The sequence below is a fragment of the Arvicola amphibius genome, chromosome 10, assembly GCF_903992535.2.
Source record: "Arvicola amphibius chromosome 10, mArvAmp1.2, whole genome shotgun sequence".
Lineage (NCBI taxonomy): Eukaryota > Metazoa > Chordata > Mammalia > Rodentia > Cricetidae > Arvicola > Arvicola amphibius.
The window spans coordinates 57,125,228-57,140,944 of record NC_052056.1 but is presented as its reverse complement, the minus strand read 5'-3'; the positions used below and the strand labels follow the sequence as shown (position 1 = coordinate 57,140,944).

At 46.4% G+C, this 15,717-nt stretch overlaps 1 protein-coding gene across 1 annotated transcript in view; it reads left to right on the top strand.

The window, feature by feature from the left end:
• Fam162a (family with sequence similarity 162 member A) overlaps positions 1-15,717 on the top strand; it is a 29,123-nt gene that overhangs the window by 11,297 nt on the left and 2,109 nt on the right. The window contains exons 2-4 of the mRNA XM_038345200.2: positions 5,636-5,758; positions 9,539-9,647; positions 14,741-14,849. Of these exons, the coding sequence (XP_038201128.1) occupies positions 5,636-5,758; positions 9,539-9,647; positions 14,741-14,849 (341 nt within the window). The remainder of the gene's footprint in view (positions 1-5,635; positions 5,759-9,538; positions 9,648-14,740; positions 14,850-15,717) is intronic.

Genomic DNA, 15,717 nt, shown 5'->3' with positions numbered 1-15,717 from the left:
ATATACACATACACACATATATATATGTTTGTTTTTCAAGGCATGGTTTCTCTGTACAACATTGCTAGCTGTCCTAGAACTCACTCTGTAGACCAGGCTGGCCTCAAACTCAGAGACTGCCTACCTCTGCCTCCCGCGTGCTGGGATTCAAGGCATGAGCCACCACCGCCCAGCATGTTCTATATATTTTACCACCACTGGTGGAGGTGGGGTACTAGATTCTCAAAGTGCAGTTCTGCCAGCAGCGGTCCTACACCCTAGGAGTTGTTAGAAGTGCACATTTCCCATGAGTATGACAGTTCATTCTGCTATGCCAGCACTGAGGGGTATTGCTGCAAGTTCAAAGTCAGTGTGGGTTACATCATGAGACCCTGTGTGAAAAGAGAGAGGAGAAAAGAGAAGAGAAGAAAAAAATTAGCGTTCACTAGCTGTGTGGTGTGTTTCAAACAGGCCTGCAGCTAACTCAGGTTCCACTAAGCTTTGAGGATCTGAGCAGTGTGTGCTTTTGTCTGTCCGATGAAGAACCATGGAAGAGTGTCTTCACACGTCTCACAGCTTGGGAACTGTCCTGGTCAGGACTTCTGCCCTCTGGGGTAGCTGAAAAGTGCTGTAGAGATTACTTTTAAATGATGTCGGAACGTGAACCAGATGTGTAGAGCCTGCCAGATGTTCTCATTTGTTTTTCCAGTTCACCCTCAAATCAGCGCTGGTGCTGTGATACTGCATTACCTTAGTCAGAGTGAGGAAACAGGCGAAAGCAATCGCATCTCCTTGGACATGGGCACACCTGCCACCCTAGGCAGCGCTGGTGGGGTCAGACCTGGAAGTGGAAGAGTGGGGTCTTTTATGAGCAGGCACTCTAGGTAGTAGCCTCAGTCTCTGTACAGAGGGTAAGGACCTCTGAAAATCCGCCATTGTGTAAATGAAAACCACCAAGATTTTCAAGGTCTTGGGGTCTGAAGAGCATTTGTTCAAGAACTGTGGTAAGAGCCCCAAGACTTGCCAGCTTTGACTTGGTTCATTCCATTCTCCTGTCAGCTTCACAGTAGCCCGGAACACCAGCAGCTGCAACCACAGTTTTAGCAGGAGCTCATGAAGGCAGAAGGGGTTGGCGGCCTCTCACCCAGATCCCAGAGATTCTCTTGCCATTTGACCTGTGTAGCGGTTTGCAGGAAACTCCTCTCACAGAGTTTGTGTTTCGCCTGATTCTGAGCTGTGCTAACAGCTCTGTCTCTGGGACGTTTATGAAAACTGCCTGTGGTGTTTGTTGAGCATAGTGCAGAGGAGATAGCTGGATAAATGGAAACATTTAGAAGGAAAAGCTAGGAAGGTGTCGGTTCTGGCCTGACGAGCTCTGGCTGCTGCTGGGATGGAATGCAGGAAGTACTCCATCAGGAAAGGCCAAGGAAGGCTCAGGGCCCCCCCCCCCCCCCCCCTTGCCTCATTTAGGTTCTGTGTAAGCAGGAATTGGCTTAGAGGGGAATTGCCTGCCTTGGGGCGAGACATACTCTATTACCTTAGAGCCTGGCTGCAGAGGCTCCCAGGGCATGTCAGTGGGAGACTTTGTCTGATTTTTAGCTGATCACTAAGCTAAGCAGACGTTTCTGTGGCCAAAGACATGAAGAGTACAAGATAATACTACAAATAATTGTATGCCCCAAATTACTAAAATTGAGTAAAAAATATTTTTAAAAAATCTGACCCAAGGGTCGGGTGGTGGTGGCACGCGCCTTTAATCCCAGCACTGGGAAGGAGAGGCAGGTGGATCTCTGTGAGTTTGAGGCCAGCCTGGTCTAAAAGAGCTAGTTCCAGGACAGGCTCCAAAGCTACACACAGAGAGAAACCCTGCCCCCCCCCCAAAAAAAAAAAACCACAGCTGACCCAAGAGATGGCTCAGTGGTTAAAAGCACTGGCTGCTCTTCCAGAGATCCTGAATTCAGTTACCAGCAACCACATGGTAATGGGATCTGATCCCCTCTTCTCTCTGATAGTCTCTTCTGTCATGCAAGCATACATGCAAATTACATAAAAATACATGAGTACATAAATCTTTTCTTAAAACAACTGACCCAAACACTTAAGGACAATTAGAACTAATCCTTTACAACTCTTTAAAAAAGGACAGCAGAAAAGGTTGGAGATGGAGATAGCCCAATGTACAGTGCTTACCTGGTGTGGCCAAGGGCCTGGGTTGAATCCCCAGTAGGGCCATAAGGAAAGAGAAGGGGGTGGGGTGGGAAGGAAGGAAGGACAGACAGACAAGATCAGTTTTCAAGCAGGGTGTGGTGTTGTACTCCTGTAATCTGAACACCTGGAGGTTAAGGCAGAGGATTGGAAGTTAGAGGACAGCCTGGGCGACATCGTGAGCTTCCCATCTCGAATCACTTCTCGATTCATTTAACGAGGGCACATTATCCTGATGCCAAACCAGACAAAGGTACCAAAAAACCCCTACAGCCTCACATCCCTTATCCATATGGGTTCAGGACTCTACGATATGAGCAGGGAAGGGAGGAAACAGTGACCACAATTAAAGTCAACTCTTATTCCTCACCGTTCCAGTCAGCCAGGCTCTGAGACTCCCAGGCAGGCCTTTTATCCTCTAGCGAATGCACATCTGCCCATAGAGCTGTGAAGGCACTAGAACACAAAAGAAGCCTTTTTCCTTCCCTCGCTGTTTCCAGAGCACCCAGGAGTGCTGGGACCCAGCAGATCCATCACTTACCCCTTCCTGCCTGCTTTCTTGCTCACTGGTACTTCCCAGATGCTACCCCTTCCTGGGCTCTTCTGCTGTCTGCTGGCTCTCAGAAGGCCTGTATTGGACCTGCTGTCTCATGCCATGGCCTCACACATGCTGACTCCCCTTTTCTCCCACTCCCGCCAAACTTGGTGGATGTCTCTGCTTTTAATTCTGCTTAATCATTAATTGGTTAAAGTATTCATACAGAAGGCAAAAGCTTCTGACCAAAATGTAGTTCTTAAAAGTATTCCTTCAAGAAGGTATATACCCATTTTTTTTTTTTTTTTTTTTTTTTTTTTTTGCTCTGCTGGCTAGTTTTATGCTTGATATAAGCTAGAATGATCTGAAGGAAGGAACTACAATTGAGAAAATCCCTCCAGAAGATCCGGCTGTAGGGCATTTTCTTAATTAGTGATTGATAAGGGAGGGCCCAGCCCATTGCAGGTGGTGCCATCCCTGGATGGTGGTCCTGGCTTCTATAAAAAAGCAGACTGGGGCTGGAGAGATGGCTCAGAGGTTAAGAGCATTGCCTGTTCTTCCAAAGGTCCTGAGTTCAATTCCCAGCAAACACATGGTGGCTCACAACCATCTGTAATAGGGTCTGGTGCCCTCTTTTGGTCTGCAGGCAGACACACAAACAGAATATTGTATACATAAAATAAGCAGACTGGCCAGACTATGGTGGCATTCACCTTTAATCCCAGCACTTGGGAGCCAGAGACGCAAATCTCTGAGTTTGAGACCAGCCTAGTGTACAGAGCTAGTGCCAGGACAGCTAGGGCTCTAAAGAGAAACCCTATCTTGGAAAACAAACAAACAAACAAACAAACAAATAAATAGAAAGCAGGCTGAACAAACCGCGAGGAACAAGCCAGTAAAAGAAGCACCCTCCAGGACCTCTGCATCAGATCCTGCCCCAGGTCCCTGCACTGTTTGAGCTCCTGTCCTGGTTTTCATCAGTGATGGCAATGTTGTGGAAGTGCAAGCCAAAATAACCCTTTCTTCCCCAACTTGCTGTGGTGTTTAATTCCAGCAATAGAAACCCTAACTAAGACACAAAAAGGCTCAGCAGTGGAGACATGAAGGTTCCTGCAGGGTCTCTAAAACATTCCCCAGATCCCTTTGGAAGAATGTGTCATTTCAAGTCGGGGTGGGAACATTCAAAGTGGGTCTGGAACATGTCGTCAGAAAGGGAGGAAGCTGTCAACAACCACTGATCACATTTTGAAGGAAGTCAGGAGCCACCACAAAGGTCCTTCCTAACCAAAGATGGGAACATTTGAGGACTAACAGATAACAGAAGCAGTACACGTGACGCAGTCACTTCTTACAGTGCTTTTAAATAGAAGGTCAGCTGGGAGGTTGTAAGGACCAGTGTGTGTGTGTGTGTGTGTGTGTGTATTTGTGTGTGCACATGCATGCATGTGTGCATGCATGTATGTGTTTATTCATGCAAACATTCATCCCATGATCCTGTTAATCCTGAACCTAAGGACAACCCAATGATGTGGGAAAGATTGCCACTATCTTGCAATCCATATTAAATAAGAGGAGGAAAACAGTTACCTTTGCTGCTCACAAAGGAAGGGTGGGTAAGGAGCTTTGAGGGGTCGCCTGGGTGGGTAGCACCTTCTGGTCAACTAAGTGACAGCATCACTACTGACAAAATCAACATGTGGGTCCTGCGGTGGGGTAGGAAGGAGGCTTCGTGTTTTGAGACAAAGTGTTAATGTAGCCTTCAACTCATGTAGAAGAGAGTTACCTCAAACTCTGCTCCTTGAGCCTCTGCCTCCTAAGATTGGGATCACAGACAAGTGCCACCATGCCCCAAACACCCAGGTGTCTGTGATGTAATGCAAAGCACAGACAAGCATGCTTACAAAACAAAACAGACCTCCATTTTGATTCTTTACGAACTTCAACTGCCTGTCTTTAAGAGATAGAGAAGTAATACTGCCACACTGTAAGTATGACTGGACACCTGGGAAAAGGACCTGCTAGAATTTACTGATAAATATTATGCTGTATTTCTCTCTCTCTCTCTCTCTCTCTCTCTCTCTCTCTCTCTCTCTCTCTCTCTTTCTCCCTCTCTCTTTCTCTCTCTCTCTCTCTCTCTCTCTCTCTCTCTCTCTCTCTCTCTCTCTCTCTCTCTCTCTCTCTGTCTCAATCTCTCTTTTCTCTTTTCTTTTCTTTTTTTCCGAAGCAGGGCTTCTCTATGTAACAAACAGCCCTAGCTGTCCTAGAACTCGCTCTGTAGTTCAGGCTGACTTCGAACTCACAGAGATCCACCTACCTCTGCCTCCCAAGTGCTGGGATTAAAGGGGTGTACTACCACCACCTGGCTAACTTTCATTTTTTTAATCAGCAAAGCAATTATATTTTGAAATAACACCAAGCATATACCTTAGTAATCTCTTATACACGTGTAGCTTCTCTGCTTTACATATATTGTATTTTCTACATGAGCTAACTTCAGTTTTCTGAGACAGCTGAATTTTTGTCAGTTTGGTTTGCTTGTTTTTCTGAGAGTAGCCCACGCACACCGTAAACTCACTACATAACCCCACTGGCCTTGAATTTGAAATCCTCCTGCCTCAACCTTGCAAGTTCTGTTTCACCACACCCAACTTTTATGAGTTGATTTGTATTTTGTGTATATAACTAAAAACTTGCTGACTTGTCCTTTCTTCTTGGGGGACAGGGATGGGGAGACAGTGTCTTGCTGTACACCTGGTCTGAAAATCACTGTGTCGCCCAGGCTGACCTCAAACTTCTGCCCAGCTCTCCCTCCTGAGTGCCGGGATTACAGACCTGTACCACACATTCAGCTGTTTGCAAGTATTTCTTAAGAAAACACTGCATTTTCTCTCTGAAATATGTATCTCTCTTTTCTAGGACATTGCTTTAGGTTATATGAAAGAAATGCTTCCTCGTCTCTAAGGTCTACCAGAAACACTGACTTGAAGAGGATCAATGGATTTTGCACCAAGCCCCAAGAAAGTTCCAAAGCTCCAACCCGTAAGTTTTCATGGCTTTATCCATTTATGGAATAGGCAGGCCGCATCCCCACCCCTTAGGATTATTTGGCATCAAAAGAACCTGGAGAGGTCGGCCAGTGTGTCCTCTATCACTCCATCATGCTCAGTGTTGTAGCATTGCTGTCCTTACTGTGCATGCATTGGTTGTGTTCACAGTGCACAGTGGGGGGGGGGGTGTGCATGTGCCACAGGCTAACATCCGGTGTCTGATGGGGAATCTTTGTCAACCAATTATCTTTAAGAGGTGGGACCAAGTTAGGGTGTGGCTTTTTGGGACCTGTAGAAAAAACTGCCCATGGCCCAGGTGCGCTCTTTCTGTGTGGTTCCCTTGCAGCACATCTGAGCTTGGACTTCCCATTCCTGTTTTGTGAGATTGCCCCTTATAATAAATACAAATATAATTATTTTATCTTTTAGATAAATTGGTTTATTTCATGAACCAAATTAATTCAACAGGTGTCCTTCTCAACCATTCTCCACTTTAGTTTTAAGACAAGGTTTCTCACTGAGTTTGAGGCTCACTGATTTGGCAAGACTGGCTGGCCAGCAAACGCCTCCCCAGGTGTGTGTGTGCACATTACTCCTGGCTTTTTTTTTTTTTTGTGGGTCTAGGGATTACACTCATTCTCGTGCTTGACTGAGTCATCTCCCCAGCCACATCAAGAGATTATGTTTGAGATCAAATATAATGATGCTAAATTCTGGGTTTGGTGTAGTGAGGAGCTGCGGGCAGCTTCCGGCCGCCCTGCTCTCGGCCACCGGCTAGCTTAAAACCTGAAATAATTACACGGAAACTGCATTCTTTTAAACACTGCCTGGCCCTTAGTTTCAGCCTCTTACTCACATCTTGACTAACCCATATCTAATAATCTGTGTAACACCATGAATGGTGTCTTACCCGGAAAGATTCAGCATGTCTGACCTAGCGGCTGGCTTCATCGCATCTCTCTCTCTCTGAGGAGAGTCACGGTGGGTGGTCTCTCTCACTTAGGAGAGGCGTGGCATCTGACTGAGCCATCTACCTCACTTCCTTTTCCTGTTCTGTCTACTCCACCCATCTAAGAGCTGGCCAAGGCAGTTTCTTTATTAGCGAATGAAATCAACACAAACAGAACATTGTCCCACATCAGTTTGGCACTGACTTCATACCTAAGGCCAAGCTGCCACTTCATGGGGGGATGGGGGGTGATGCACAGCTGTAATGTCCCAGCTGTGCTTGTCTGCAAGCTTCTCGGGGTGCACTTGGACTCTGCGGGTCTTACTGAATAGAAAGGAACCATCCCTAAAGGGCTTAAAACGTGTCTTTCCCCTTCAACCTGGTGTTTCCCTTTCAGGGATCTATCTTAAGCAATAATCACTATATATGGAAAAGACTGGGAGTGTAAAGATGTTATATATGTATAGCACATATATGTATATATACACACATATATGTGTATATATACGTGTATATATATATATATACATATAATATATGTCTAAATATCAAACTCAGAATAGTTACATGTAGCTGTTGGCAGTTTCTTATAATCACTGTAGTACTGTGGAATGTTACATATCTATCATACACACACACACACACACACACACACATATGTGGAGATCAGACTTTGTATTGTGTAAAGGCATAAGCCTTGTACTTGCATATGAAATGCATGGTCATGCTCACCCAGATAAAGCTGAGGAAATATACCCAAATTAAAGCATACTGGCTATTCTATGGTAGTGGCATTAGGAATGGTTTTAATTTTTACTTTTTCTTATCTGTTCTTTCTGAACTGCCCTTCTTTTTGTAGGGTGTGTGGAGGGGGGGCTATGGGCAGTGTTTTGAGTATCCCATGCTGGGATACTCTGGCTCACTGTGTGGCAGAGTCTCAAAGCCAATCCACCGGCTCCCCAGCTGCCCTCATGTGCCGAGGTCATAGTGTGCATCCTACCAATGATCCTCTTCTCAAGGGGCTTAATTCATTTTGGGGTGGGGGAGGGGAGTATGAAGACAAGCATGATGACCCGAGAAAGATAGAAGACCAGCCCGTTTCTGTACTTGTACAGCTCTCACTCCGGTGGTGCCCCCCCCCCCCATGGCTTCCCTGTTCCCCTTGCTGTTGTTTCCTGAGGTAAAAGCAAAGATGTGGTGATGGGCATGAGGTAAAGTGTAGCTCTCAGTGGAAGAGACGTCTCTGAGAGATGAGTGGGCTGTAGGTAGAAGCTGGCTTACGGTTGGTGAATGTCCTGTCTCATCCCAGCACCTTGTGAGTCCCTCGTCTCTGCTTCCCGTCCTCGGTGAGTTCTCTCTCAAGAGCGCCCCTCTCTGGCAGTCTTTAGGACCTGCCCTGTGTTGCCTCATCAGCAATCCCTGCTTCCTCTACTGCTTTCTCCCGTTCCCTTGCATGGCTCTTGGCACTCTCTCTTCCTCAGCACCTCAGTGGCTCATCCTTCACACAAATGCTTATCTCTACTCCTTACTTATCAATGGAACCTCCTCAGGGGACTGAGGGACATTTGTTCATTCAGACTTGAACAAATCTAAATTGGCGTCCATGCCCCTTTCCTCCCTCACCAGTTCTCTTCATAACGATTCAGCTAGCAGTGCTGCTGTGTAGGAAGAACGGCGGGCTGCATCCCGCCACCCGGTTAGCTTTACCCAAAATACTTACACAGAAACTGTATTCTTTTAAATACTGCCTGGCCCCTGGCCCGTTATCTGTAGCTTCTTATTGGTTGATTCTCATATCTTCCTTTAACCCATATTTAGTAATTTATATAGCACCACGAAGGGTGGCTTACCAGGAGAGATCTTAACCTGCGTCCATCTCAGAGAGGAGAAGCATGGTAACTGCATATGGCGACTGCCTGAAGCGTCTGTCCCACTGCTTTCTACCCAGCATTCTGTTCTGTTTACTCCGCCTACCTAATTTTCTTTCTCTTAAAGGGCCAAGGCAGTTTCTTTATTAATTAACCAATGAAAGTAACATAGACAGATAACTCTCCTCCATCACTGCTGGTCCTGAGTCCTCTGGGTTTGAGGTTCTTTGCCACAACTCAATCGATATCCCAGTTCTCTGTTGTCTTTAGAGTGACTTTAATGCTGCCGTTACTCTGGTTCTGGGCCAGCCCTCACCTTTTTATTCGAGCCCCTGATTGGGCTTTTTGCCAGATCTGCACTTTGCCCTTTCCTTTCTTCTCTCCAGTGTGAAGACTGAGGTGAGCAGTGCCTTCATGGCTTCAAAGTGCTCCTCCCAGGGCCAGCTCTGGTGGTGCAGGTCTTTAATACCTGCCCTAGGGAGACAGACAAGTAGGTCTCTGTGAGCGCCAGGCCATCTTGGTTTATCTGCATGGTGAATTCCAGGCCAGCCAGGCTTGTATGTAAACAAGAATAAAAAGTGTATCCCCAATCCAGTGAGTTCCTCAGCTTGATGTTCAGTGTCTGTCAATGTAATCTAACCACACAACTGGAGATGGGCAGGCTTTTGTCCATCATCAGCGCATCCTCTTCACCCTAGTGTTTCTCGTGGTAGTCTTTCCACTTTATGGCGGCTAGGCCTTATATTTTACCCTAGTCCTCATGGCCTTGTGGAATGACGCTTGAAAACAGGCATCTGTGCAGTCCTCCTCACGTCACATGAGGCTCCGGATCGGCCTGAAGCCTCGTGGTGTTTCCGTTAACTGAATGGCTACAGGATACAAACAGCATTTTTATCTGTTGCTTGATTTGAACATTAAAATCTCACGCAAGACGCTTACCTGGTTTTCTTCGCAGAATCTTACAGACACAGAGTACCCCTGCACAAACCCACAGACTTCGAGAGGAAGATACTGTTGTGGTCAGGACGCTTCAAGAAGGAGGAAGAAATCCCGGAGACAATCTCGTGAGTGCAGACAGGGTCGTACGCAGCCTGAGTTTCTCACTGGTCTCTGACGGGGAAAGCAGAGTGCGTTTGAGCTCTGTTTAAAATCTTCTGACCAGATTTAGAAACATTCTTCATTCTCTACGTGTTTTCATGTTGGCAAGTGCCCAGAACAATGGCTGCTGGGAACCTGTCTGTCTGTGTTACCTAGTGACGGGTGGACCCGTGCGCTGCTGAAGCAGCCACGTTTAGCTGCATCCCCAGCTCCAGGAGCGTGGGAAACAATAACGTGCGCTGTTTTAGCTTGTGTTTGAGCTAGGCACAATGATAATAATTACATCCTACAAAACCCCCTCAAGAATCAGCCTTCGTCGGGATAGTATTGTGATGCAGCAGCTTTAGTTTGGGTCTTAAACATCCTCCAAAACCCATCCATGGCTGCACCCACAAGAAGCAGTAGAAACTTTAAGAGGTGAGGCCTCAGGCCTCATCCAGGAGGTGATGGTGCATGCTATTAGTCCCAGCACTCAGGAGGCAGAGGCAGGCACATCTCTGAGTTCGAGGCCAGCCTGGTCTACAGAGTGAGTTCCAGGACAGCCAGAGATACACAGAGAGGCCCTATCTTGAAACTGCCCCCAAAGAGATGAGATCTCTTGGGAGATCTTCAGAGAGCCTCCTGATCCTCCTCATCTTCAGCTCTTTTGCTTCCTTCAAGGTAAGTGATCCCATCCTCTCACACTTCAGCGGGCTGTTCCGCCTCCATAAACTTCTTCCTCTTCATACACTGCTCACCTCAGCTTTCCCTCACAACCAGGAAGGGGTTTCTTCCTCTCCTACCTCCTTAAACCTCAGCTGGAACCAGCTTTTTCACAGTTTCTAAGTGATGTATTCAGGTTCCTCTCAGCCAGGGTTTGGCTGCCTTAGTTAATACCATTGACACTTTGGACTGGAATATTTTGGATTTTGTGAACTGCCGTGTGTATGGAAGGATGTTTACAACATCCCTGGCCTCTACCCTCTAGATGCCAGCAGCACTCTCTCCAAGAGTGTCCCTAGGAGATGTCACATGCCCCATGGGGGCAAACCTATCTCAGGTGGAAGCAGTGTTCAGTCTTCTGCTAAGGATCCTGACTGGCCAGCATGTGGCCAGAAGTGAAACTCTCTTCCTTGTGGGCATCCTCCTCAGAATGAGGGAGTAAATGTCACGCATTTTTCGTCAGCAAAGAAACCTCCTGGGCCTTCTTGCTCTGGTCTGAAGTCACAAATGAAAAGGACCTGGGTCCGAGCAGCACATCTTTTCCAGGGAGATGGGATGCATCTGCTTCCTGTTCATAGAGTCCTGCTGCCCCTCTAGCTGAGAGAGAGCACAAGGCGCCCCAGCAGGAAAGCCTTAGTCCTCCTCAACCCATGTGACAGCTCCAGAAATAGTGTGTGTGTGTGTGTGTGTGTGTGTGTGTGTGCGTGTGCGTGCGTGTGCGCGCGCGCGCATATCTTGCCTCCCTTGTTATTGGTTCCTAGATCCTCTCAGACCCAAAATACTACCTGGTGAGTTACTCTGGAAAGTTCTTTCCTGGGCTTGGGCAACTGATTGTCTTGTTGATGCTTCTGAGCAGGCCCCGCTTCTCTGTCTTTCATCATCATCATTATCTGAGGAGTTCACACATACATCTGTGTTTTCATCTAATTCAGCCACCTATGCCCTGCCCTCCTCTCTTCCTTCTTTTTCTTTTCTTTTTTTATTTAAAAATTCTGTTTATTTATCTTACTATTATGGTTGGGGATGAAGCTTACGGCCTCACTTATACTAGGCAAGTGCTTTCCACTGTACTAGATCCCAGATCTCAGGATCACTAATTAAAGAAAAAAAATCATGTCAAGAGGATTGGTCCATGGACTCCAGTGTGAGTGGCTGTGAAACTCAACATAAGCAGTGCACAAGCCAGCCTTCTCTTTCAGAGTGTGGCCTGGATGCACTCTGAAACCTAGAACTAAGATTGTCCATTCAAACCTGCACTGAAAACTTGAGAAAGCTGTTTACCCTATTTGCAGAGTAGCAGACTGGCTGTCGATCAACTCAGAAGCTTGTTAGAAATGCAGTTCAGGGCCCCACTCCAGACCAACCTAATCAGAATCTGCCTTTCTCAAAGGCGCTAGGAGCTTTACCCCCAGATTCACAAGTCCTGAAATACCTCCTCCTTTAGCCGGTGAGCCCTGAGTCCCCTTAGAATGAGACTAATTAGTAAACACTCCAACAGGCGGCGGCTCACTCCTGTGTCCTTGGCTGTGGAAAGGAGCCCTTTCCTGCCAATTTCTACACTTCCCTCCCAACCTGATGTCTGTCTGTTTATTTTTTTAACCAAACTTGCTCCTTTTGAGATGAGTGGAAACTGTCATACCCATATTGAAGCATATTTTATTTTAAAAATGGTCTCCTGAGTGTAAGCTATGCCACATGGGAGGATCCTAGACTTCAGCTGGAGACACCGATGCACATCAAATCCCACTGTGCTAGTCACCCTTCCGCAGCTGTGACGAGACAGCACGACCGAGGCAGCTTCCAGGACAGAGTGTGCTCCCGGCCTGCAGTTCTAGAGGATCCTACCGCTGGGGACAGCAGGCAGCAGACACGGGGCAGGAGCTGTGACTGTAGGCAGGAAACAGAGGGGGTGAACTGGGAAGGCATGTGGCTTTGGAGACCTCAGAGCCTGCCCGCAGTTTCATACTCCTCCAAGCGGTCACACCTCCCAACCCTACCCAAACAGTGCCACTGGGAGCCAGGCTGATCCAAGGCTTTCTTAGAGGCTCCCATGAAAGGACAGAGAGGATGCTAGCTCTGTGTCCTTGCTCAGGTGTGGGCATGGCAAGGTCTAGTCTGGGCCTGGGGCCAGGGCCTCAAAGGACTTAAGGTTTTGGTTCCTGGCACCCTGGCTTTTCCCTGAAGAAATTGGAATTATTAGTCCCCAGGCCACTGTATGCTTGATCTATGACACCCTTGAGCTATACTGTGTTTCTTCTGTGTAATATTGCTTGATTAGCTTCATCCTATTGTATGATAGCTTTCTACAGACTCCGCGCCACCTGTCTATAATATACAGTACTTCTTAATAAATTTGCCTTGGCATAAGCCATTAGCTTATGCAAACCTCCTGGTCCCTACTTTCCTGGTTTCATTATTTTTCTCCTCCACATCCTTCCCCTTAGGAACCTATCATTGAAGATCAGCCTGCTAGTCCAGGTCAACCAAGTATTCAAATGCCCTAAACTATAGGAAGGCATTCCTATTCCAGCTCCCACACAAGTTAAAATGGTTTGGATTTTGTCGTTTTTATTTGTTTGTTTGGTTTGGTTTTTATTTTTGTTTGTTTTTGTGGCTAATGGGATCTCTGTTGATTTTAGTTAAGCCATTAAACAATTCACTATCTTGACAAGTTGTTCCTGGTTCCTACCGTCCTGCAGGCCCAGCTTTAGTGCCTGGAGAGCTCTAGGTGCAATCTGCCTCCCGAGTCCCAGCTCTTCCATCAATCACACTGTGTGTGTGTTCAGGATCCTTCTCTGCCTGGGCCTCTTCTGCGGCAGCCTTTGAAAGCCATTGCTCTTGCTGATGTTCAATATTACACATGCTAAATATCGGGAGAAGAAAGTAGAAAGCACTCCAGTTCCATTATTTAGAGATAGTCACTTCCTGTGCACACCTGCTGGGGAGACCCCACTTGGACTCCATGTTTCCTGTCTTGCTCTTCTAGGTACCATGGTACAACCACGACCCACTGCCTTCCTACAGAATCACAGGGATAAATAGCCTTCTCTCTCATTCATTTTAATTACATTTATTCATTTAGTGTCTTGGGGTGGTGCTCATGACACAGCATCTGTGTAAAGTCAGACACCTTACAGAAGTGTCTTCTGCCATACAGTTCCAGGGAATGAATTCAGGTCATCAGGCTTGGCTGCAAGCACCTTTAACTACTAAGCCATCTTGTATACCCAGCCTTTTTTTTAGACTCTTGCATGTTATGCCTCTTTGCTTTTACCTGGGAAATTGTCAGGGTATGTTGGTCATCGATCAGAAGGCAGATTAGAAAAGCTATATGCTAGGTACTTGCCAAAAAGCCCAAGCTCCAGCTCACTGTTACTCAGTTTTAGCAAGTTTTAGCCTTCATGACAAGATTAACATTTAAGGGATTATTTTGCAGGCTCAGGCAATTTCAAATCTAGCCCTGGTTCAAGACAGAGCCAAAAGCTAGGTTAGAGGCTAGAGAAAAAATACAAATTTGCATGCATTGTTTGAAATAAAGCGTAAGGTTTGTTTTGCTTTTGTTTGTTTTGAGACAGGGTCTCTCTCTGTAGCCCTGGCTTTCCTGGAACTTGATATAGGGAACAGGTTGGCCTTGAGCTCACAAAGATCCTCCTGCCTCTGCTTAAGTTAAAGGCCTGTGTCACTATTCCCAGCAAGTGTAGGTTTTGTTATATGAAATGCACTGTTAGGTGCATTAATAAAAATGAAAAAGACTTTGAATTAATCACATAGTTTCTAACACCCCCCGCCCCCGCATTAAACATCGGAATAATCAGGGCTACAGAGATGGCTCGTTGGTTAAGGTCACTGGCTGCTCTTCCAGAGAATGGAGGTTCAATTCCCAGAATCCACATGTGGCTTATAACTTTCTGTCTCATAGGAGATCCAAATCCGATACCTTTGTCTGGCCTCTGACTCAGACACTGCATGTACATGGTTCACAGACATACTTTCAGGCAAACCACCCATGTGCAAAAAGTTTAAATATGGGGGAGAAACCTGGATTTCACAAAGAATATTAACTCTTCTATGTTAGTTGTTTTTTTTTTTTTTCTGAACTATATTTTTGTTATAACTTGAACTCATAGCAGGACTTTTTGAGAGGAGAAGAATGAGTTCCAGGCTAGCCTAGACTATAAAGTAAGAAAGAACCAGTCTCTAAAAACAAAGTTGTGAACTTGGCCCCCACTCCCTGAGATGCTATGAGGTCCCTGGGTCCTGGCTGCTTTGTGTTTATAGACATAAATGTACTTTTAAGTTGTGATGCTGCAGGTACAGAAAGAAAAGGGTTAATCATGTTTGCTCATTCTATTGCTAGGTTTGAGATGCTTGATGCTGCAAAGAACAGGCTTCGGGTGAAGGTCAGCTATTTAATGATTGCCCTGACAGTGGCAGGATGCATCTATATGGTTATTGAGGGCAAGAAGGTAAGAGCTAGCTCCTCTCTGTCTCTGCATGCTTTCCCCCAAAGACGAAGAAAGCCACCATTGTCTCCTCGGTTTAGTCTGAGAAGGGAAAGGTCTAAGAAAAAGAAGAAGCCACTTTTACTGACTGAATGCTTACTGCATGGCATCCTCTTCTGAGTGGTGACCTCGTTTGAACCTCACAACAGCTTTGTTAGGTAGCTGCTACCCTGAGATGAGGAAACCATAGCTTAGGAAGCTTTAGCAGTGGGCTGATGAGGAGACTCAGTAGGCAGAGGCACTGTGCACAGGCCTGATGACATGTGTTTAATCCCTGCATCCCACAAGTGGCAGGAGAGAATCAACTCCTAGGGATTGTCTTGGCACTTCCACATGTACTCCTAAGTACGTGTGTGCCCGCACACAGAGAGAGTAAAACAATAATTTTTTGTTTGTTTGTTTGCTTTGTTTTTCGAGACAGGGTTTCTCTGTGTATCAGTCTTGGCTATCCTGGAACTAGCTCTGTAGATCAGGCTGGCCTCGAACTTACAGAGATCCTTCTACCTCTGCCTCCCAAGTTCTGGGATTAAAGGCTATGTTCTACCACTGCCTGGCAAAACAATAATCTTTTTTGCTTTTTCAAGACAGGGTTTCTTTGTAGCTTTGGTGCCTGTCCTGGAACTAGCTTTTGTAGATCAGGCTGGCCTCGCACTCACAGAGATCCATCTGCCTCTGCCTCCCAAGTGCTGGGATTAAAGGCGTGCGCCACCACCGCCTGGCATTCAGCACCTGTTTAAAGTCAGATATGAGAGCCTAAGAAAGAGGCTTTCTCATCGCCACGCTTTATAACAAAACTGAAGCTTACACATGCACCATGCATTTTCCAAAACTC